The sequence below is a fragment of the Hyperolius riggenbachi genome, chromosome 1 (genome assembly GCF_040937935.1).
Source record: "Hyperolius riggenbachi isolate aHypRig1 chromosome 1, aHypRig1.pri, whole genome shotgun sequence".
In the NCBI taxonomy this organism is placed as follows: domain Eukaryota; kingdom Metazoa; phylum Chordata; class Amphibia; order Anura; family Hyperoliidae; genus Hyperolius; species Hyperolius riggenbachi.
In genome coordinates, this window is record NC_090646.1 from 92166947 (window position 1) to 92190971 (window position 24025).

General features: G+C 43.6%; 1 protein-coding gene across 4 annotated transcripts in view; it reads left to right on the forward strand.

The window, feature by feature from the left end:
* AFAP1 (actin filament associated protein 1) overlaps positions 1-24025 on the forward strand; it is a 207973-nt gene that overhangs the window by 77767 nt on the left and 106181 nt on the right. For all 4 annotated transcript variants that reach the window (XM_068276817.1, XM_068276826.1, XM_068276845.1 and 1 more), the window contains exons 2-3: positions 14462-14590; positions 18909-19006. In XM_068276817.1, the coding sequence (XP_068132918.1) occupies positions 14462-14590; positions 18909-19006 (227 nt within the window). The remainder of the gene's footprint in view (positions 1-14461; positions 14591-18908; positions 19007-24025) is intronic.

Here is a 24025-nt window from a genome sequence, read left to right on the forward strand (position 1 = left end):
TGTCCCGATTCCTGTTGGGTGTCAATCCTTGTATGTGTGTATGAGGCTTAATCCTTCAAATATGAGTTTTTTTTATTTTTTTTTATTTTAATGGATAATGAAAGACTATCGGCTCTGTGGCTCAAAAAGTCTGTGATTGTCCCAAAAAAACCGGGGACATCGGGCAGCTCCTGTAACTCAGTTGTTTGTGGCTGTAAAATCCCTTATATGACTTGTACAATTTGTTCTAATAATATACTGTTGTGTGTGTGTGCGGAGAATAATTCATCATCTTGGCAATCCAGACTGGCTCATCTCTGCTCTGTATTAAGTGATTTCATGGACTTGCATCATCTCACCAGTTGTCCTTGAAGCAATGATATTCTTTGGTAGCAGAGAGTCTGCTCTGTAATTACTAGCTGAATCTCTCATAGCATATTTATAGCATATGGTATGGCATCACTCCTAATGGGGAAATGCCTGCAATCATTTTCAACAGATCTTTGCTAAGAATCTCAACTGACCTAATTTACGATGAAACGTTTAGTGACCCCCCCCCCTCCCCTCAGATCTCATCCTGACCCTAGAGGCAGTTCTGATAGCAGAAGGGCTCTTTTCCACTTGCTGCGATTCGTTTATAAAAGCAGTTTGCAGCCATTTTTCTGACCACAACAGCATAGCGATTTTACATGTAAATCACAGTGCTCATCAGCATGATTGTGCCGGCCTGCATGATTTTTGGTGCAATTGCGTTTTGTTCCCGACGGTTCACTCCACAGTAAGTGGAAAACGCAGGCTGCGCGATCGCAAACGATTGCAAGCGGAAATTTAGCCTTAGGAAGATTAATGATATAGTGGGAGCTAAGGTTGTGGAGTCAAGGTGGCCAATAACGGTCCAAATTTTAAGCCCAATCTACACGATACGATTCTTATTGCGATTCGATTAAATCCGACATGTCCGATCGGGATTCAAATCGATTCAATTTGATTTGCCATTGCAAAACAATGGCAAATTGAATTGAATCCCGATCGGACATGTCGGATTTAATCGGATCGTAAATAGAATCGTAATCGAATCGCACAAAGAATCGTATCGTGTAGATGGGGCTTTAGAGAAGAATTGTTTCAGCGATCAGATAATTGTGATTGGATTGGCAGAAAATAAACGCTGTTGACATTCCCAATGGACTGCAATGGATTCTCAAACAATTCGTTCAGCAATTTTGTTGACTGAAAAAACTGTTTTTATGATTGGTTGTGATGGATAGGAAGTACAGATTGGTTCATTAAGGGTGAAATAATCGTAGTATTTATTTGATCGATTGAATAAATCTTCACTAAAAATTCGACCATAAGTGCTTACCTTCAAAATTGAAACTGCCAGCATATGCAGACGTCTTATTGTTTTATGTTCCAAAGCCAGTAGTAACCCTACAGAATCTTATGAAGGAGTTTGAGATCTTTGGGCAAAATTCCAATCTGAAAATTAAAGCGGATCCGAGGTGAAAAACGAACTATAACAAGTGACTTGTCTATATATCTTATCTAAAGTTTAGATAGTTTACACAGCAAATCTAGCTGCAAACAGCTTCAAAAGTTTATGATTATTTCTTCCTGTGATACAATAAGGGAGCCATGTTCTGTTTGTCACATTGTCACAGGCTGAGGGCTGGAGATGCTATCAGCTTGCCTGTGTGTAAATTCAGTCCCCTCTCCTTCTCCCTCCTCCCCTCTGCCTCTGAAATCTCTGGCTAGTAACACCCCCCCCCCCTCCTCCTGCCCAGACTGAGCTCCCATAAGCCCTTGCTACACTGCCAAGGCACTGTGGAAAGCTGTGCCGATCTTGTTTAGTTTATAAGGAATTAGAGTATTTAAACAAAACAAAAACAAGTATTTGGCTTGAGGAATTCCCTATAAACTATATGTAAGGAACACAATTATGCAATGAGTAAAATTTTATCTCGGATCCACTTTAACGTTAAGTCATAAGCACTAAATTTGATGGTCCCCAAGCAAATACTAGACAGCCTCCAAACTGCTTTCCTATTTAAATGGGCGGATGACTCCATTACCTATCGAGGGATTCAGCTGTTTAATATAACCATAGGAGACTGTAAGGGCTGGAACCCACAGGAGCGCTTTTGGCAGCGTTTTGGCAGCACTGCGATACGCTAGCAGTTTGCCAAAACGCTGGGCTAATGTTAATGGATGGGGCAACTTCCACAGGAGCGTTTGTGTTTCTCAGAAACGCAAACGCAGGACATGCAGCATTTTGGGAGCGTTAGCGCTTCAATGTAAAGTATTGAACCGCTAGCGGAAACGCTCAGCAAAACCTAAACTGAGCGGTTTTGCTAGCGTTTTGCGGTTCAGCACACTGTAACAAAATGAAAAATAATTCACAGGACCAATCAGGATAAAAACGCAAAACGCAAAACGCTAGGCACCCGCTGGGAAAAAAAACACAATGTTGCAAAACACGACCAAAAACGCGCATGAATCCGCTTGCAAACCGCTCAGACAAAACGCTAGCGGTTGCGTTTTGCGTTTGCGGTTTTCAGTGGGTTCCAGGCCTAAGAGAGCCTAGAACACATTTCTCCATTTCTCAGTCCATCCTAAACACTAGCATGGATATGGCCCTCCAGGGCCGGAGTTGGACAGCCCCTACCCTACAGTATTCCAGCATTCCATTTATGAAAGACTAGGGGCCATAAGCAATTTTTTTTCTCTCCTAAGTTTTCTCCTAGGTGATATTTTCACGATATAATACCTTTTGAGCCACCAGCAAGCGAGAAAATACTCAGAATCATTTTGACAGTACTTTATCACTTACTTTTTAGTACGTTATCAACGGCAGAGTGCTAAAAAGTTATTTGAAACAGAAGATGAAAAATTCTCTCCTAAGAGAAAATGTAGGAGAAAAAGGGAATGGCATATGGCCCAAGGTGTGTAAATGACATCTCTAGTATCCCTTGGGATGGACGGACAGCTGGGAGCTATGATCAGATCCCATTGGTGTTTTTACGTCTTTTTACATCTATATTATTGAGGTGTGGACATTCTCATTTGGAATCGTCTCAGCTGAAAAGCCAACAGGAGCCCCCTGATGCCTTTTGACATTTTTCTCATTTATTGAGCAAGTTAGATTGCTGTTGCCCAACTTTTGTCTTCTTTTTTTTTTCCAATGGCCTATTTTCCTTCATAGAACAGAATACACTGCTTGGTTGGTACCTGGGGAACATGGAATATGCTGCCTCTCTTAACTCTTTCACTTTCCTGAACTTCCTCTCTCTAATATTAACACCTTCCCAACCAGTCAGGCAGGAAATTTGGGTGCATAATTTACGGCTCTAGTGGTACTTAGTAATTTTATCGCCATCAAAAGACAGAGCACAAATTACAATAAAAAGGCGTTATTCGGCAGCCGGCAATACCTGCCAGCCAAATTACATCTTATCCCATAGTCCACGGGGGCCTGGAGGGGGAATAGTAAGAACGCCTCCAGGACCTTTGCTGGAGCAGGGTGAGCCATTTTTCAGCTTTAGCCTGAGCCCAAATTACCCAGTGCCTTAATTGCATGCACACCCTTCCCGATGCTTAATCGGAACCTTCTGATTTTAGCATTTAAGATTTTCTTCCCCGCCCTACCCGTGTTACCCTCCTAAACTGTGCTTAACCATTACCCCCAGCCAATACTCACCTTTCATTTGAACACAAGCATTGTGAGGCTGAAGAGTCTTCATCTATGTAGTATAATTGCAGAAGGCCAGCGCCCAAAGTAAACACTTGTGGCCAAAATGACTCCTATGGCTGATAACTCCCCTCGGTGCTGGTATTGAATATGTCATAGCTGTGTGCTGCCACCCAAACCAACTGCACAGTAAGAAACTGCTTTGTACCAGCAGTCCCTTAGGGCCCTTTTCCACTAGCAGTCGCTAGCGTTCGCGCTGAACGCTAGCGATTGCTGAATCGCAATTCCGCCGTTTTACCCGACGTTTGCGGCCGCGATTTTGCTATGCTATGCACTGCATAGCAAAATCGCGGCAAAAGTCGCTCCGCGGCGCGATCGCGATCAAGTAAAAAACGAATCGCGGTAGTGGAAATGACCTACCGCGATTCCTATGTTAAAAAGCAAACCGTAGCGATTGTAAAATCGCTAGCGGTTTGCGGTTTTGCGATTCAGCTAGCGCAAACGCGCTAGTGGAAAAGAGCCCTGAGGGCTCTTTTCCACTAGCGCGTTTGCGCTAGCTGAATCGCAAAACCCTGAGGGCTCTTTTCCACTAGCGCGTTTGCGCTAGCTGAATCGCAAAACCGCAAACCGCTAGCGATTTTACAATCGCTACGGTTTGCTTTTTAACATAGGAATCGCGGTAGGTCATTTCCACTACCGCGATTCGTTTTTTACTTGATCGCGATCGCGCCGCGGAGCGACTTTTGCCGCGATTTTGCTATGCAGTGCATAGCATAGCAAAATCGCGGCCGCAAACGTCGGGTAAAACGGCGGAATTGCGATTCAGCAATCGCTAGCGTTCAGCGCGAACGCTAGCGACTGCTAGTGGAAAAGGGCCCTTAATGATGGGCACTCTGATAAATGAATAATGACTAGCTAGACTAGAGAACAGAACTGGGTCTGGAATTGTAAGATGTGAACAATGTCATGTGGAGTTCAGGAGGAGCCACTTAGCCAAATCTTGAAGCAGCTGACAGTTCTGGGCCTTGCAATTATGCATACATCCTGCTCAACATTTTATGCTCACTGAATCGGGAATACACAAACTCCTCTCCTATGAAATGCAGACCATCACAACTATTTCTGACCTATTTTTGGTGCAATATGCATTACATAAAACATAAATGAGGACAGGCTGTGCAATCCTATTCATAAATCATTAGGTGCATCTGAGGATGGAAATACAACAGGCTTGTGTTACAGAAACCCTCAGACAGCAATTTCACATCTGCTTGGAATGAGGAGGGTTCTCCTTAAAGGACCCCACTAAGCACAAGATTTCCCTTTTCAGTGCCATAGATGTCTGGGGCAGTGAGATGTTGGTACTTCTATATGGGTGTATAGGTTGGGTTTTTTTTTTTTGGGTTTTTTTTACTGGGTCACTTATCCAGAACAAGTTAAAAACTTCTGACCTCATTGGCTACACACTTGTTCCAGGTGTGCCTCAGAAACTACGAACCCTGAAAAAAATCTGCATAACAGGCAGCCTGGATATTATTAAGGCTACGTTTCCACTAGAAGAATCACATGTGAATTTTTGGAGTGCGGAATTCGAATACAAAATCGCATACGCATATTTATGATTCTTAAATGCAAATTCCCATACACATTTGCAAAAAAAACCACGGTTGTCTGGTTTTCAGGGTTTTTTTTTTTCCTGCATGTGATTCTCACATCAAATGGAAACAGCAGGCCCATAGCAATTCATTGCTGTACAAATGTATGTGTGGGGGAAAAACGCACAAATTTCCACCTAGTGGAAACTTAGTGTGGAAGGTAAATGGGTGTGTCCATATTTTCTCTCTTGCTTCGTTTTTTTTTGGTACTTATCCATTAGCCGGGCGCATCCTCTAGGTGGTGACAAAACTCCACCAGAGTTACATCTTTCCCTACTATCCATGTCGGCCTGGAGGGGGAATAGTAATTAGCGCCACCTGCCGGATGCGCCCGGCTAACGGATAAGTACTTTTTTTTTTTTTTTTCCGAATAAACCCAGGCCTGGCTTAGTCCAGGTAAGTGTTTTTACAAAATCACATCGCTCCAGTGTGAACACACACATAGGATATTATTAGCAAGAAGTTTTAGGCCTCATTCACACCTAAGAACGCAAGCATTTTCCGTTTGTGTGCTTTTGTTTCCCCCTCCCGGCATTCCACTGTGCGCTGCATTTTTTGAAAAAGTGCTTTTCTAAGCGCTTTGCTGAAGTGGTTTTGAGATTCACTCCCTGACACAAGTCAAGAAGTGAACTCTCTGCGTTTGCGTTTTTTAGAATAAATACATTGTATTTATTCCTTTCCGGGTCAATCGCCACATAAAGCTGTTTTGTGAGCGTATAGCGCTCTTCCTATACCTTCCATTATAGAAAAAAAACGCTCCAAAAATGATACAGGCACCGCTTTGCTGAGCGCACAGCGCACGAACCGTGCTGCTCTGAACCCTCTTAAAGAGAATCATTGCACAAGCGTTTTGTTGCCGATTTTAAAAATCGTCTGCGCTTGAAAAAAAGCGGAAGACGCCCCCTAGTGTGAACGAGCCATGAAAATCCCAAAGCACTTAGAAAAGCTCTTGTAGTGTAAACAAGCCCTAACTGGGCGGAGTCTTGTCTGTTGCAGTATCCCAGGCCCATCCCCTGATGGGCAGTATAGTGACTATTCAGTTCACTTGTCAGCAAAGTACTTCACTTAATGGACTTCAGTAAACTTTGCCATTGGTGCTCCCCATATCTCTTACATTTGTCTGAGGGAATGATCTGTCCATAGGAATCTCTGAAATCTCCCTCTGGTAGCCGTTCAGGACCCTTGTCAGGGCTGACACTCTGCGCTACATCCAGCAGGTCAGCCTCAGTGCTGTGTTGCTGTACAGTGCAGAGCTTTGGCTGCAGGAGATGAAAAGGAAGTCAGTCAGCCCACATAATTAATCTCTTCAAGAAGAAAGTCAGCAGCAGGGAAATGTTCAGATCTTGATTAACCTGACATCAAAGGAGTTGTGATCCAAGTTATGCCTGACTAACTGTGTTCAGCAGAATGAAAACTTATCAATGGACACTGTGAGGAAATAGTAAAGACTTTCTGCTGTAGAGGATTATGGTTCCAGGAATGCAAATTCTTAAAGGACTAGGGCTTTTTTTTTTTTTTTTTTTTAGCCTTTTATTTAGAATTATTCTACTACACTAAGTGGGTCCCTCTTGTGGCACCAAAACCTCTCTGATCCATTAAGGAATGGACTTCACAAGATCTCAGAAGTAGTGATGGCCTTGTCTAGAAAAACTCATGGAGAAGCATGCGATTCGTTTGATCAGCTGATAGATTTGCAAAGCTCTGATTTGCTGTGATCACCTCCTGCTTTAGCACATGATCATGACTAGCAAATCAGATACTTGCATACCTATCAGATGCTTCTCCATGAGTTCTCCTAGACATGACCATCACTACTCAGAAGGTGCCCTGTGCAGGGCAGTTTCTAGGCTAAATTGCACCAAGGGCACCGGTGTAAAAATTGTTCCACCTTTCCCCACCCCCATGGACTCACGAACCCTTACTCTTTAGGGACAGTCACACAGCCACAGGTCACAAGTAGATCTGCCTACTTACTAGTGACTAGCTGCTCATCCAGGAGGATCCACAGGCGGGGAGAGCTTGGAAAGCCGACTCCTACATGGGTGCCGAGCACTGACAGCCTGCAGCAGTGCTACAGGACATCAGGTGGTGGTGACGTGATGATTACTTCACGTCTGATGTAGGCAGCCCAGGAGGAGTCAAGGAAGGTGATCGCGCTGGTAATCTTCTTCTTCCATTTGGCTGCACCACACGTCACCAGCTCCCTAACGGTTATGTCCTTCTGCCTGCGCCCCCTTCTACTTGCCAGGCTGCGCCCAGGGCGGTCGCCCTGCGTGCACTGCCCAAGAAACGGCCCTGGCCCTGTGTTATCTGGTACCAAGACATTAGCAACAGATCCTTCAGGCATGCATACATTGCATAGGTCTCTATAGATTGTACTCATTTTCCTAACACATCCCCCTTAAATTCTCGATTTTCTTAAGACAGAAGAATATTTGGAAGTAAAAAACAGAAAGTCATACATTTGGGGGGGGGGGGGGGGGGGTTTGGGGGGATTTGGCATGCAGGTGGCACTAGGACGTTTTCCAATATGGGCGGACTATGGATTACTCTCTGATCAGATTCGATCAGAGAGGGATCTATCTGATGGTCTATCTGGTGGCAGATTGATAGGTGTATGGCCAGCTTTAACTGTGGTTTAGTGGAAAATGCTAGGTAATTGGTATACACCAATTCTACCCATATTTTCATTGGCACTGGTCTTTACCAACGGCCTGCATTTTCCTGAAGCTTGTTTACAAGATGCTCTTTATATACAATAGCTACATTTGGCTAAATTAGAGGGTGTTAATGTGTTGTGGGAGTTATGGGCTGTTTATCGAGTCCAGTGCAAGATTTGTTGTCTTCATTTTCAAAAGGAGATCGCTCAAAGCAAAACTGCTATCCCCATCCCTTACGCTACATGCATCTTGTTAAGCAATGAAAAGACAATCAAGGATAACTTTTCTGGCACTGGAGGCATGGTTGCCAAATCATCTCTTTAAATACTGATGCACATAAGTTATGCCGGTTCTGGGGCTACTTACACGTGATCAGTACATAAGCTACCTCAAACAAACTAGCCACAAGACCTTTATAATTAGTACATAGCAAGGAAATGAGCAGCGCTACTTAAAAACAGACTAGTGCCTACCTGCAAAAGAGTGCAAGCCCCACTTGTGGGGTCGAATACACACCGAGCATACACATGACCTGTCTACCAATAGAGGAGGATGTTGGTTTCCATTAACAGCTTGCATGCAACCTATTAAAGGGGTTCTTTCGCGAAAAAAGTAGGCAGTTAAAAAATGTGACAGATGACAGGTTTTGGGCCAGTCCATCTTTTTAAGGGGGATTCTCGGGGCTTTCTTTGTTTTCAACAGCATTTCCTGAACAGCAGTTTAACTGCCAAAATAGCAAGATACCAGCCGGCCTCCCTAATCACTTGCACACTATTATGTCAGTTAGATTTTGCAACTGCTGTTCAGGAAATGTTGTTGAAAACAAAGAAAGCCCTGAGAATCCCCCTTAAAAAGATGGACTGGCCCAAAACCTGTCATCTGTCACATTTTTTAACTGCCTACTTTTTTCGCGAAAGAACCCCTTTAAGTACTCGTCCCTCCCACTGCGAAGAAGTCAATCCTCCATGGGAGGGGCCTAACAGTAACTAAATCCTAACCTATGTATATGCATAGCCTGGGTGCGGCTAATCAAATAAAATCGAAAATTGCGCAAAAGGTGGATCAGCGCAACACCAGGCCGCCTCCGAATAGCCTCCATCAGAGATGCGCTGAGCCCCCCCAGGAACTACAAACGCACCTTGAACCCAAACAGAAGCTCTGCATATACACCAAAAGCATGGCTGTTAAGTGGGAGCAGCTGACCAAAAACCAATTACATTAGTACATAGCAAGGAAATGAGCAGCGCTACTTAAAAACAGGCAAGTGCCTACCTGCAAAAGAGTGCAAGCCCCACTTGTGGGGTCGAATACACACCGAGCATACACATGACCTGTCTACCAATAGAGGAGGATGTTGGTTTCCATTAACAGCTTGCATGCAACCTATTAAGTACTCGTCCCTCCCACTGCGAAGAAGTCGATCCTCCATGGGAGGGGCCTAACACTAACTAAACCCTAACCTATGTATATGCATAGCCTGGGTGCGGCTAATCAAATAAAATTGAAAATTGCGCAAAAGGTGGATCAGCGCAACACCAGGCCGCCTCCGAATGGCCTCCATCAGAGATGCGCTTAGCCCCCCCAGGAACTACAAACGCACCTTGAACCCAAACAGAAGCTCTGCACATAAACCAAAAACATGGCTGTTAAGTGGGAGCAGCTGACCAAAAACAAATTACATTAGTACATAGCAAGGAAATGAGCAGCGCTACTTAAAAACAGGCAAGTGCGTCACGCGCGCGTACCCGACAAACGCAAATGCGCGCACCTGCCGCACGCTCACATGCCCTCCTGGCTCCCTGGCCCTGTCCCTGTCCTCCTGCCTGTGTGAGGCTGGGTCCGTGCTGCGCGCATGCGCTGTAGCAAAAAAAGCACGGACCCAGCTACACAGAGACAACTGCCCCTGCTGTACGCAGGGACAGTTGCATATACCCTACTGCTACTACTATTATTATATAGAATATGTGTCTGTAACTAAAGTTATTATTATTTATTTTTTAAATCACCCAGCATATAACACCTGTAAATTCTTCAGCAGTATATGGGTGGGGAGTAGATGGGAGATTGCACCCCCCCCGACCTGTGTGTATTTATTTAATGAGCAGTCAGTAATGTATTAATCCTTTGGAAGATCCTCTTTATGTAAACCACATGGGCACAGTGATGTGCATACATGCCCTGCTAACACCTGGAGAGTATTATTACAACTGCATCACATGGAAACTGGGCTGCAGCTTCCTAACAAAACATTAGCAGCAGCTCTTATTTGTAATCACTGCATGTCTGGCAGGCCTGGACTCTCCAGCAGATTAGACAGAGGAGCAAGTGTAATGCTACGTACACACATGCGACAACGATCGTTCGTTGTCAACGACGAACGATCTTTTAATTGACGAAAGAACGACCGAAGTAAAGTTAGTTGTAAAAAGTATGTAACGATCACATCGTTAGAACGAACGTTACACCACGTAAAAGCACTTAATGCGCCTGCGCATAAAATTGTAAAGTTCCTTGGAGAAAAAGTGAAATGCGCATGTCCAGCCTGGTACGAACGATCGTTTCCAACGATGTGCCACTTTTGCTAACGATCGTCGGTGGTAAAAATCCGCCAAGACAGAACTTTGTTTTGTAGCGATTTGCCTCGTTCGTCGTTTGCCTTAATAGTCGTTGGTTCGTTTTTTGTAACGATCGTCGTTGGTAAAGATCGGGGAACGATCGTTACAAACGACTATAGTCGCATGTGTGTACGCACCTTTAGAATTTCAGCAGAGGATGTCCGATTTATCAGGCAGAGTGCCATTTTCAGTCTATAAGAACTATAGATTGTTCAGCCTTAAAGGGAGCCAGAACCAAGAGGCATACAGGGGCTGCCATATTTATTTTCTTTTAAACTATACCTGTTGCCTGGCAGCCCTGCTGAACCCATTGGCTGCAGCAGTATCTGAATCACACACCTGAAACAAGCATGCAGCTAATCTTGTCTGATCTGACAATAGTGTCAGAATTACCTGATCTGCTGCATGCTTGTTCAGGGTTCATGGCTAAAAGCATTAGAGGCAGGGGATCAGAAGGGCAGCCAGGCAACTGGTACTGCTTAAAAGGAAATAAATATGGCAGCCTCCATATTTTTCTCACTTTAGGTTCCCTTTAAAGAGTACCTGTTGCAAATTTTGCTTTGCTGACCTGGAGACTTGTGTAGGGAATGTTCCTGGTCCTTTGCCCGCCAGTCTTTTGTGATTTAAAGCTTTTCAAAATGTTTTGTCCTTAACCATAGTCTATGTATCCGTCTCTGTAAGTAAAGGTGGCCATACATCAGGCGACTTGACCATCCAATTTGATTATTATAATCAAATTGGATGAAAATTGGTGCTGCCAAGTGCATGCCCGACCGACAAAGCGACCGATTTCAGGAAGGAAATTGGTTGCATGGTCGATCACGCATGGCACAAGATGTCGGGCCAAAGTTGGTTGGTCGGGTGTGCGGCGGTACGGCGGATGATTTCAGAGCGAGCGATGAGACAACGAAACTGCCGCCGCAATGTATAAATGTACCCCCCCCCCATGTGCATTTATGTGTTACCTGTCTGGTAGCAGCCTCTGCACGGTGTCCGTAACCTGAGCTGCTACAGGACAGGTAACACATAATGCACACATGGGGAGGGGGGGACATTTATACATTGGCGGACGCGGCGGTGCCGATTCCCTGAAGATTTCATGCAGAAATCGGACAGGAATCGGCCTGTAGTATATGGGCAGAATCGACAAAAAGTCACATTTATCTGTAATCAGATGCGATTAGAGATAAATGTGTCTCTTTGTCGAATCTGCCCATAATCGTTAGGTCTATGGGCACCTTAAAGAGACTCTGTAACAACATTTTCAGCCTTATTTCTTCTATCCTATAAGTTCCTATACCTGTTCTAATGTGGTCTGTCTTACTGCAGCCTTTCCTAGTTGCACAGTGGATGTATTATCTCTGTTATATAATCTAATCTTCTTTCTTTTGACGGCTTTGTTGGGCTCAGGTAGGAATGTGCTGCTCTGCTGTTATTGGCAGAAGCTATACACACCCTCTCCAGGCCCCCTGCAGGCTCTGTGTGAGTCACAGACTGAGCTCCTCTGAGCCTATCACATGCTGGTTAGCAGCCATGTTTTTTGTTTGTAAACACTGCCTAAAACTCGCAATTACAAACCAGGATTGCAGCAGGAAGTGGCAGAAACAGCACAGAGGGGCCCAGGAGAACATAATGAATAGAATGGTATGCTTTTTATTGTAAGAAATTTAGAGTACAGATTCTCTTTAAGGCTATGTTCACAGAGGCCGTTGTCAGTTTACTGATCAGTTACATTCCTGCTGTTATAGGGGACGCAGCGGATCGTCAAATCAGCACTGCCCATTACCTATACGTTGCGTTGCATGGAGTCCGCATATAATCAATGAAAAGTATGCTTTACTGTCACTGTAACATGTGCATTTTGTGGTAATACACTGCTTGCAATGGGTTACAGTGCCACACACCATTATACCACAACATACCCACTGCACTGTGAATGTCACATAGGTTGTGCACTGCAGTGTGCCGCGTTACAAAGCGGCCATCATGCCACACTGCAACACACCACTGTGAACATAGCCTGAAGGTGGCTGTACACTTATTGGGGGGGGGGGGGGGGGGGGAGTAGATAGGACACTGTGCTTCAAAGAGTTTAGGGAAGTCACAGATACTATCGTCACACCTTGTGGATAAATAATGGACATCTAGAAGGGGAGGGGAAACATGGCAGCAACTATATAAACCAGGAAAAAAAAGTGGTGCTTGGTTCCCTTTAACTGTTGATCAAAAATGAATCACTCCCAGTATTGTATAGGGCAATCAAGGCATGCTGTTTTTGTAGTGATAGTTTGAGATGCAAATAATTAAGACTTGCATGCAAGTTAAAAGCAAATTGTATGTAGTTTAGAACTTGGCCAATAGAAATCATCAGGCAGTAGATTTGATTGGCTCAGTTCTGACCTGCATTCAATAAGCATTACATTTACATGCAAGTCAGAATTAATTTGCATCTTGCGCTCAGTGACCATCTGTAGTGATTATTGATTAAACGGGGAGAAGTGAAAGCAAGAACTGGAATAGATTGAGAAGTTTGTAAAACCGGTCGCATCATAGACACAAATTTTAGACTCCATTAGTTGAAACTGAAATGCAGTGCACTGCCGAATGGAAAATCAACACGTGCAAGGCTAAATTATGGCTCTCTCAAGTTACTAATTCATGTCTCTAGGGACATTATATTGTGCAGAGTCCAAAAGGATATGCATATAATGGTAGACACAGTTGAGGGAGTATTCTCTTGTACACACTTAAAGGTAAACTGAAGCGAGAATAATATGGAGGCTGCAATATTTATTTCCTTTTAAGCAATACCAGTTGCCTGGCTATCCTGCTGATTATCTGCCTCTAATACTAAGACCCTGAGCAAGCATATACAGATCAGATGTTTCTGACTTTGTCAGATCCGACAAGATTAGCTGCATGCTTGTTTCTGATGTTATTCAGACACTACTGCAGCAACTGGTATTGTTTAAAAGGTAATGAAGATGGCAGCCTCCACTTTAGTTATCCTACTACAGCCACCCAGCAGAAATGGGTGCTCAACACCTTGGGTGACAGTTGGTTGCTGAGGCTGTACAGACTCATCTCTAGCCTGAATATCCATATACAGATGTGTGTGTTGTGTATGTGTGTGCGTGCCGGTATGTGTATATTCTCTCTTTCTCACCCTTTGCCTGTTTCGTTAAAGGATACTCGAAGTGACATGATGAGATAGACATTGGAATGTACAGTGCGCAGCATACAAATAACTAGGCTGTGTTCCTTTTTTTCCTTCTCTGCATGAAAGAGTTAAATATCAGGTTTATAAGTGGTTGACTCGGTCCTGACTCAGACAGGAAGTGACTGCAGTGTGACCCTCACTGATAAGAAATTCCAACTATTAACACTTTCCTAGCAGAAAATGGCTTCTGAGAGCAGGAAAGCGATAAAAAAGGGTTCATACATTTTAGCTCTGGCCTACTTCAATGAATGTCATTGAGCAAAAACAAACGTTAAAACTTAAAAAGTAGATTTAAACATAAAAAAACCCTGTGGAATATCTTAAGTCCTTTTTAGGAGAAGGAAGATGGATACAATTGTTTATTTCATTAGTTTATTTTCGTTTCGGGTGTCCTTTAAGGGAGGAGACAGTGCTCAGCCAGGAAACCAGCAGAGCAGTGTATCTGCATGAGGCTCCTTCAAAACCTTTCATCCGCAGCTGATTTGGGGGAGACATTTAGTTGCTAGTGTGCTCCCACCTTTAGAGCTCGTAAACATTGTTTACATTTTTTGAACACACTCTGGATAAACCTTTTAATACAGAATTGGAATTTTGATGTGGTCAATCTTCAGTTCTCTTATGTTGCATGATTGTGTGTTTTGCAGACATGGAGGAGCTGATAGTGGAGCTGCGTTTATTTCTACAACTGCTGGACCACGAGTATCTCACCACCACTGTTAAGGAGAAGAAGACTGTGATAAGCAACATTCTGCAGAGGATACAGTTATCCAAAGGTTAGTGAGACACTATCTGGCCAAAAGAAGCTTGCACCATGCATAACCCCGCAGGCTTGATACTGGTGTCATGCTGATAATGGGGGCTGCCAGGACCCCACTGTGCTGTGTTATGACAACTGTGCTCCCTCCTAATGAATTTCTTCTTCCTAACATATGTGAAGATCGTTTACACAATTAATGTTTTTATAACATTTTCTAGGTCTGTTTTAGACGTTTATTAGGCTATGAAAACTGAGTCACGTTTTAAGGACAGCTAGTGACAAGACTACATACTCTGTACAGCGCTGCAGAAGATGTCGGCGCTATATAAATAATAAAATACTTAATGTGGACCCGGACTCAGAACTCTCTTTCTGATGTAAAAGATGAGCAACCGCATAATAACCTTTCAAGAATAACATTTCTTTGTTAGGCCCAGTGCACACTGAGCGGTTTTTGGAGCGATCCGCCGGCCGCATCCGCCTCTAAAAACGCTTGTCTAATGTATTGCAATGGGATGGTGCACAACGGCGGTTTGCGGTTTTTGCCAAGCCGCAAACGCGCCTCCTGCTGCGCGTTTGCGGTTTTCGGAAGCGCTTCGTCCTCAATGTAAAGTATAGGAAAAACGCAAACCGCTCTGAAAAACGCTAGTTCAGAGCGGTTTGCCAGGCATTTTTGTTACAGTAGCTGTTCAGTAACAGCTTTTACTGTAACAATATGTGTAATCTGCTACACAAAAACGCACGCAAAACCGCTAGGTATGTTTAGAAAACCTCTCTAAACATACCTAGAATCGCTATGAAATCAGCTCCCAAAACCGCTAGCATATTGCGGATCTGCTAGCGGTTTTGGTGTGCACTGGGCCTTATAGCGGATACAAACCCTGCAATAAATCTGCAGTGTGTCTACTTCCTGCTTTTATGGAAGCAGACATAGAGTTAACATCCTGTGTTTACAAATTAGCTGCTGTGCCAAGGACTGCTGAGATCCTGGAGCTGACACAGCTTGAGGGATCAAATTACAATTGTGATTACTTTCAGATGAGGGGGAATTAGACAGGCTAAAATATCTACAGTAAATACATACAGGGTGTATTTCTCTATGTTTTCCTTCTGTCCTGTGGAAGAGTTCAGGTCCATTTTAACAATAATAAAGGGCGAGTTGATCTTTCAATATTGTCTGTATTTAGTCATTTTAGAAGCTCAGCTCTAAACAAGGCGGTGTTTTATTTAAATTATAGCAAAGTTATTATTTTCAAACTAAGAGACACTGAAGCGAGAATAAATCTCGCTTCAGAGCTCACAGTTAGCAGGGGCACGTGTGCCCCTGCTAAAACGCCACTATCCCGCGGCTAAACGGGGGTCCCTTCACCCCCAACCCCCCCCTGCAAAATCTACTACCAACTTGGTCGTAAATTTTGCTGCTCCTAGAGGCAGGGCTAACGGCTGCAGCCCTGCCTCCAGTCGCGTCTATCAGATGCGCATCGCCGCCTCTCCCCCGCCCCTCTCAGTGAAGGAAGACTGAGAGGGGCGGGGGAGAGGCGGAGATACGCGCTGACAGACGCGCGTGAGGTTAGCCCTGCCTCTATCCGGAAGAGATCCCCGGCGAGGACGGAGGGGATTTGGGGGTGAAGGGACCCCCGTTTAGGGGTGCGATAGCGGCGTTTTAGCAGGGGCACACATGCCCCTGCTGAATATGAGCTCTGAAGCGAGATTTATTCTCGCTTCAGACTCTCTTTAAGGCCTGAACTCGCTTAATCGCTGTTGGTAAAAAAGAATGATCCCAATCCGTGACGGGCGAGCAAACGATGTTGGACCACACTTTAATTTGACGGTGGCAAAGCAATGGTCTGTCGTTTAGCTTGTTTGCAGAAATGCGGAAATCGCCACACCTGAGTGCTTTGAATTAATTGATGGCTTATTATTGTTCAGCAGGAATGACTAACGTTGATTATTGTCCAAACTGATACACAGGACAGATCAGTCTCCATGCATGATAATTGCTATCATTACCTCATTGGGACATTTTTAAACTATTCTCGGCTGACCCATCAGTCATTTGTTTCGGGTGATGGTGGTTGAGGGTGTGTACAGAGCTTTACTTTTACGGGGTGCATTTAGGTACCCATTCAGCCAATATAAAATTATTTTTAAAGGGAACCCAAGGTGACAGGGATATGGAGGCTGACATGTTTATTTCCTTTAAAGCAATACCAGTTGCCTGGCAACCCTGCTGATCCTCTGCCTCTATTACATTCAGCCATAGCCCTGAGCAAGCATCCACCTAATCCAGTCAGACTTCAGTCAGAGCACCTGATCTGCATGCTTGTTCAGGGTCTGTGGCTAAACCGAGTCTAAAGCAGAGGATCAGCAGGCCAGTCAGGCAATATGCATTGTTTAAAAGGAAATAAATATGGCAACCTCCTATATCCCTCTAGCTTTAGGTTCCCTTTAAAAGGACATAAATATGGCGGCCTCCATAGCTCTCTTTCTTCAGGTGTATTTTAAGCTGGACCTGGCATGTGTATGGGAATTGGGTTGGGAGGGAATGCACAGATGCAGTATAAGGTTTATATATGCATTTAATAGAACATTTCTTATAACTAGTTATGTACTGTATATATATAAAAAAAAGTTTTTTTGCAAAGGCAGCACAACTAGCAGCTTGTTAGGGGGCCTAAAGTGGATCTGAACTCTTGCACTGGACAGAAGGAAAACAGGAGAAATGCACCCTTTATGTATTTAGAGAGTTCAGCCTTTCTAACCCCCCTCACCTGTGACTAATCACAAGTATAATTGTATCTCTCATTGTGTCATCTGACTGCCATGGCAGAGCAGCTAATTTGAAAGCACAGGATGTTAACCCTATGCCTGCTTCCATGAAAACAAGAAATAGCAAGTAGGTGGATTCCGCTACACCTTGGACACCAAGATAGTGCTGGAACCAGGCGACTTGACCCAGATATGCAGCAAAAACGGAAGAAGTTCCGTACAAAATCCTGTGTTCAATCGTGTCCCAACTTTATTGATACAGGTAAAAGGCCATACAGTCAAGGAGCTGACATGTTTCGGACTCACAGGTCCTTAATCATAGCACAACTTGACTGTATGGCTTTTTACCTGTATTAATAAAGTTGGGACTCGATGGAACAAAGGATTTTGTTCAATCGTCCCTGCACAGAGTTATGACATTTTGCAGGGACGTAGTTACTCGTCCCGGGGGAGGGGAAATGGTTAAAGGACTCCTGAGGCGAAAATAAATGAATTAAATAAATGATTGCATCTATCCTCCTTTTCCTAAAAATGACTTTTTAAGATATTCCACAGCTTTATTTTATGTTTAAGGCTACTTTCCCACCAGAGCGTTGCGTCTTAGGGGACGTTATAGGTCGCATAATGTGCCCCTAACGCAATGCATGGTGGTGTTCAAGGAGGACGCCATAGTGAGCCGCGTTATGCAGCTCTTTGTGCACACTGCGTCTCCGTGGTGCTGATTGGCTGGCGGGACCACGTGGTCCTGCCAGCCAATCAGCGCACAAAGCGGCCGCTCCAGGAAGAAAACATTGCACGTCAGCAGTGCAGTGAATATTAATTAGCCATGTGGCTAATTGCTGCGTATGGGCAACCAGTCTACGCACAGTATGCTGCACTTTCACAGAACGTGCAGCGTTACAATGTAACGCAACGTGGGCACTGTGAACAGCCCATTGCTTTTACATTGCTGTGAGTTAGGCTGCGTTACAGGCTGCTCTAACGTGCGCCTGTAACGTCCCACTGTGAAAGCAGCCTTAATCTACTTTTTATGTTTTAACAGTTTTATTGGTTTTGCTCAATGACACCTTCATTGACGTATGCCAGAGCAAGAATCTATGAACTCTTGACCCTTTTTTATCTCTTTCCTGCTCTCAGAAGCCATGTTCTGCTAGGAAAGTGTTTTATACTTGGAATTTCTTATCAATGAGGGTCACACTGCAGACACTTCCTGTGAGTCAGGACTGTCAGCCACTTACATACCTGATATTTATGGTAACTCTTTCAGGCAGAGAAAGAAAAAAAAAGGAACACAACATAGTTATTTATTTGTATGCTAGGCACTGTACATAAACATGTCTATCTCCTCATGTCACATGTCACTTCGGGTATCCTTTAAACCTGCCTCTGAAAGGGCATTTGCAAAAGATAATGCAATTAAATGACAGGAGAAATGACACTCCAGTGTGAAAAGTAGTTGGATTGATGGTAAAGATCATTACAAATGCTTGTTGCTGGTTTCTATTTGTAAGCTGCCTTGGGTTCTCTTGTGTTGAATCTCTTCTTGTTCTTCTTCTTCTGGGCAGAGCTGGAGCTGAAGAACCATGTGCACAGAGCAGAGATGTCCAGCAGCGTTCCGGCCCCGCCACAGATGCCTCTTCCCGAAATCCCTCAACAATGGCTGGTGAGTGTTCCGCTGACGCACGCTCAGGCTTATTAATGCGCTCTGTATAAATAACGGCTTGATTCTTGTGAGACGCACAATGCCCCCGGGATAGATCGAGTGGAGACAATAACAAATAGGGCGGAATCCCGGCCGCACAGCTCAATGCACAGCTCTGTCCGCTCACTTATTCTTGGAAAGTGAAAGTAACTGGAAACTGCTCCAAACTTCCCTGCATACTGAGCCATTCAGAGCCGTGAGTGGGTGAGAACCAATGTGCAGCACAATATTTTATGAACAGATTTTATCTTCACCAGGCCAGTCTGCTCTTATTCCATTATCAGGATTTAGGTCTTGTGGATCCAGTGGGATAAGAGATAACGTTTGTTACTTTATATGCTGAATTAGCAGCGGATGTAATGGCTTCTTACACAACACTGTCATGGCACGCGATGTATACTGTAAGGCTGTGTTCCCACTTGTTTCGGACCACGTGTGGCCAGCAATGGCCTATATCCACCGTGGTCCGGCTGTAGCCCAGGGCAGATGCACCCCATTATAGGCTATATGATGAACGCATTTGCCTACCCGGGATTATCGTTGACTGCTCAGAAGTGCGATCTGCTGACTGCCATGGATCCTGCAGATCAGTTGCAGAGCCACAAGTGTGAACGGGTCCTATTTATAAAATTGGAGCCGTTTACTGTGAAATTTCCATTCCTCCGTTTAAAGAGACACTGAAGCAAAAATAAATTATGATATAATGAATTGGTTGTGTAGTACGAATAATTACCAGAACATAAGTAGCAAAGAAAATATTCTCATATTTTTATTTTCAGTTATATAGGTTTTTTTTTTAATAACATTGCATCATTCTCTAATATGTGCAGTTTACACACTACTCGGCATTCTAAATGATTTTACATAGCAGGCCAGTGAACTTTTGAACACTTCTTTGCAGAGAAAAAGAAAATACATTTACAGACACTTGAGATAATAAGCTTCATAAGACAGAGCTCTCTGCGACTTTGAAAGTCGTGGAGCACAATGGCTCTTTTGCATAGATAACAACTGGAGTTTCTTAACTCTTCCTGTACTGGAAACAATATTAGACTTATGTCTCTGCTCCTAATGTTTTATTTCTTAGCTGTACTACACATACAAATCATTATATCATAATTTCTTTTTCGCTTTCAGATCCCGACGCAGCACCGGTGTTGCTTTGAAGCCACAGCCGAATCACTATAGCCATGCTATGCTCGGCTATAGGGATTCCGATGTGTGCCATGAAAAGCAGCTGCATGCCATCAAGGATTGCACTGGTATGTGATATGGATGGCATGCTGGGGTGTGAATAGACAGCGTTTCTCTGTGCAAATCGGATGCGGGGAAACCCTGTGTATTCTTAGTGAGTGGAAACGGGCCCTAAGGGCTAGTGTACACATGCCTCTGGCTTGTCTGTAGTTCAGTTATTCAGTAGGCATGACCAAGAACGCTACATCCTGCCGAGTGCGAGAGGCGAGAGTGGGATAGGCGGGGCTAACTCACCTGGCCACTGCCTGCATTCTGAGCCGGAAGCCACAGAGCCGGCCATTCTGAGCCACCTGCGCACAGAGTCGGAAGTTCTGGCTCTGAATACGGAAGTGTATGCACCGGAATGCAGGTGGTAGTCGGGTGAGTTAACCCCGCATTTCTCGCCTCCCGAACTCTGCAGGACGTTCATACTTTTTCACGAGAGCGTTCTTGCTTATCCCTATTAATCAGTCTTCATTTGATGTCAGCTTGAGTTCATTTTGCCCTAAGTTTTTGTGTCCACATGAGACACGCATGCACAATTAATCTCATCAATTATAAAGGTTAATTCACACATATATATATATATATAAAAAAGAATTTCTATGAAATAGAACAGCAGTAGAAGGACATTGCCTAGGACAAGCACTATCCTCTGACAGATTGGCAACACGGCTGGGCTTGTTGGGATCCCAGAACATCCTATGGAAACCTCAGTGAAACGTTGGTGAAGTAAGGCCAAATATTGGGCATAACCCATTACATGTTGTAGGCACTGTATTAATGTACTGCACTTCCTATACCGCCACAATACTGGGCCACAAGCAAGCTTCTCATGTCACAGTGCTGCATAACAAAACGCAGGTTTGTGAAAATTAAAAATATAAAAGGAGACGAAAAAACTGAAAACACAAAGTTACTTAGAGAGCATGACCAGCAACTTCCGGTGATGTGTTCAGAGATCTGCAATATATAAGGAAGTGCAGCTGTTACTATCAATAGGCAGATGGCAATAACATGCAGATGTGTAGCAAGTTAGCAATGAGGCTATTATAAAATCTATTCTAGATATGTAAATCTGTGAGAGAAGAGTGCTGTCTCTCTTTCAGGGCCGCTTTCCACTAGCAATCGCTAGCGATTGCACTAAGCGATTGCGATTCAGCAAGTCCCTAATTTTTTTATGCAATTGCGATTTTGCTATGCAATGCATAGTAAAATCGTGGTAAAAAATCGTTTCGCAGCGCGTCTGCGCTTTGGTAAACGGTAGTGGAAAATACCTACCGCGATTCCTGTTATTTAGCAAACCCTAGCGATTTAAAAATCACTGGCGATTTGCGATTCAGCATCGCAATCGCCGCAAGTGGAAAAGGGCCCTTAGTGTCGTTTTCCTAACTATCCGTGCTAGAGTGCCTCCTTACAAAACAATGGTGGTCACTTAAAGTGTGATAAATCTCCATATTTTTGGCATGAGAAGACATGAACGTTTTAATCTCAATGATAATGTTTGACTTGCGAAAATCCATGGTACATTTCCATGACTATTTAAAAATCGTCAAAAATGTAGATTTCGATGCAAAAAAGTTTGAGCGCAATCGCTGGAGTACATCTGTAAATTGCAACTTTTGTTTTTGAGAATACTTTTTGAAGATGAAATTACATTTCAGAGACTGGCAACATAGTTTAGAATGTTATGGATTTGCTTTGGTTCCTCTGCAGTAAGGCCTTGTTAACATTATAGGCGGTTTTGTAAAATGTTAAGCACGGGCGATTTTCAAAATCGCCCTGAAAGCGCTTGTGCAATGATTCTCTATGAGGTAGTTCATATCTGAGCGGTTTGTTTGCGATCCACTTAGAAGAGCGGTGCTTGGGCCATTTTTGCGGCAATTTGCCTCAATTCAAGGTATAGAAAAAAAACCGCAAAATGCTCACAAAATCGCTTTGGCAAGCGATTGCATGAGCATTTTTTAAAAAAAATTATTTCCGAATCAAGACTGAAGCGCTCTGCAAAAGCGCTTACAAAAACGCCCACAAAAACGAGCGAACGCGCAGAAAATCGACGGAAAATGCTTAAAGAGACACTGAAGCGAAAAAAAAATATGATATAGTGAATTGGTTGTGTACTATGAATAATTACTAGAAGATTAGCAGCAAAGAAAATATTCTCATACTTTTATTTTCAGGAATATAGTGTTTTTTCTAACATTGCATCATTCTATAATATGTGCAGATTACACAACACTCAGCATTCAAAATGAGTCTTTCAGAGCAGTCTGTGAAGTAATGACCTCTCCTCTAGCAGAGGAAAAGTAAATAGTCCAGGAACAGTTGAGATAGTAAAAGTCAGATAACAGCCCTCTCCACGACTAACTTAGTCAGAGAGCTTAATGGCTTGTTTGCATAGAGATAACAACTGGAGTTTCTCAACTCTTCCTGTACTGGAAACAATTACACTGATGTATCTGATCTTAATGTTTTATTTCTTAGCTGTGCTACACATACAATAATATCATCATTTTTTTTCGCTTCAGTGTCTCTTTAAACAAAAGCAGGGAAAAAAGCCCACTGCGGACGGACACGCGAGCCGAACGCAATGTGAACAAGGCCTAAAGTAGACAATTTCTAATGAGGAAATTAAATGAGCTGACTTTTTGTACAAGTTGTTTTTTCCCTGTGGGACTCGAAGCATGTGAGTAGCTGAGGAGAGCGTGCCGCCCAGTTGGAGCGTGCTCAGTGAACTACATAGGTCATGTGGTGTACTACCGTATGTGTGTGAAAAGCTCAATTACAGTCTGCCACCCTTTCCACAGTTTGGGGGCAGTTTCTCAGTGAAGCCAATAAATCTACCAGGAAAAACAAGTTTTGGCTCAAATTCTATTCTACTTCAGTATATTTCAGCCGCCCTCACTGTTATATTTGGTAATCGTATTTTTCCATGATGAAAATTTCCAGAGAGCCCTCCCTCGGTGGAAGTGAAGAGAAGCTGCTGGAGTTCCTTTCATCATCTGTACCAGTGAGGTCTATGTGTGAAACTGATGCTGTCTTCATTATTAGCACTGCCAGAGGAGTGCAAGTGTGATCCAGGGCTACACACAAGCCTGCTGACAGCAAGCTTCCACCAGCCAAAGGGGCTTTAAGTCTTGGATGTGAGGAAGAAGAAAAGCGGTACGACTGTCGCTTAAGACAGAAAAGGATTTAATCCGGCCTTTTATTTATTGGTTGGAAATCCTAAAACTGCTGTTCTTGGATTGAAAGAAAACAGGTGCAGCCATTTTTTTACCCAGGGAAATAAACACTCCCAACAAGTGCTACTTTCATCTAAAATGACCACACTACTGTACAGGACAGAAGGAAAACCTAGAAATGCACCCTGTATGTTTTTAGAGATTTTGGCCTGGCTAACTCCCCCTCATTTGTGACTAATCACTACTGTAATTTGATATCGCAGGTGTGTCAGCTGATGCCTCGCCAGAGCAGCTAATTTGCAAGCACAGGATGTTAATCCTATGTCTGTTTTCATGAAAGCAGGAAGTAGACGCACTGCAGATTTATTGCAGGATTTGTATCAGCTGTAACAAAGAAGTGTTTTTCTTTAAAGGGTTGCTATGCTGTTGCGTATCTTTTCAGAGCAGAGAGGAAGTTCTGAGTTCAGGTCCCTTCTCTAATTTCATAAGATTGTTATTATACAGGTCTATAAACAAGGAGAGGTTTGTGTTTGTTCCCTGTGTAAAGCCTCTTCTCCACATATCA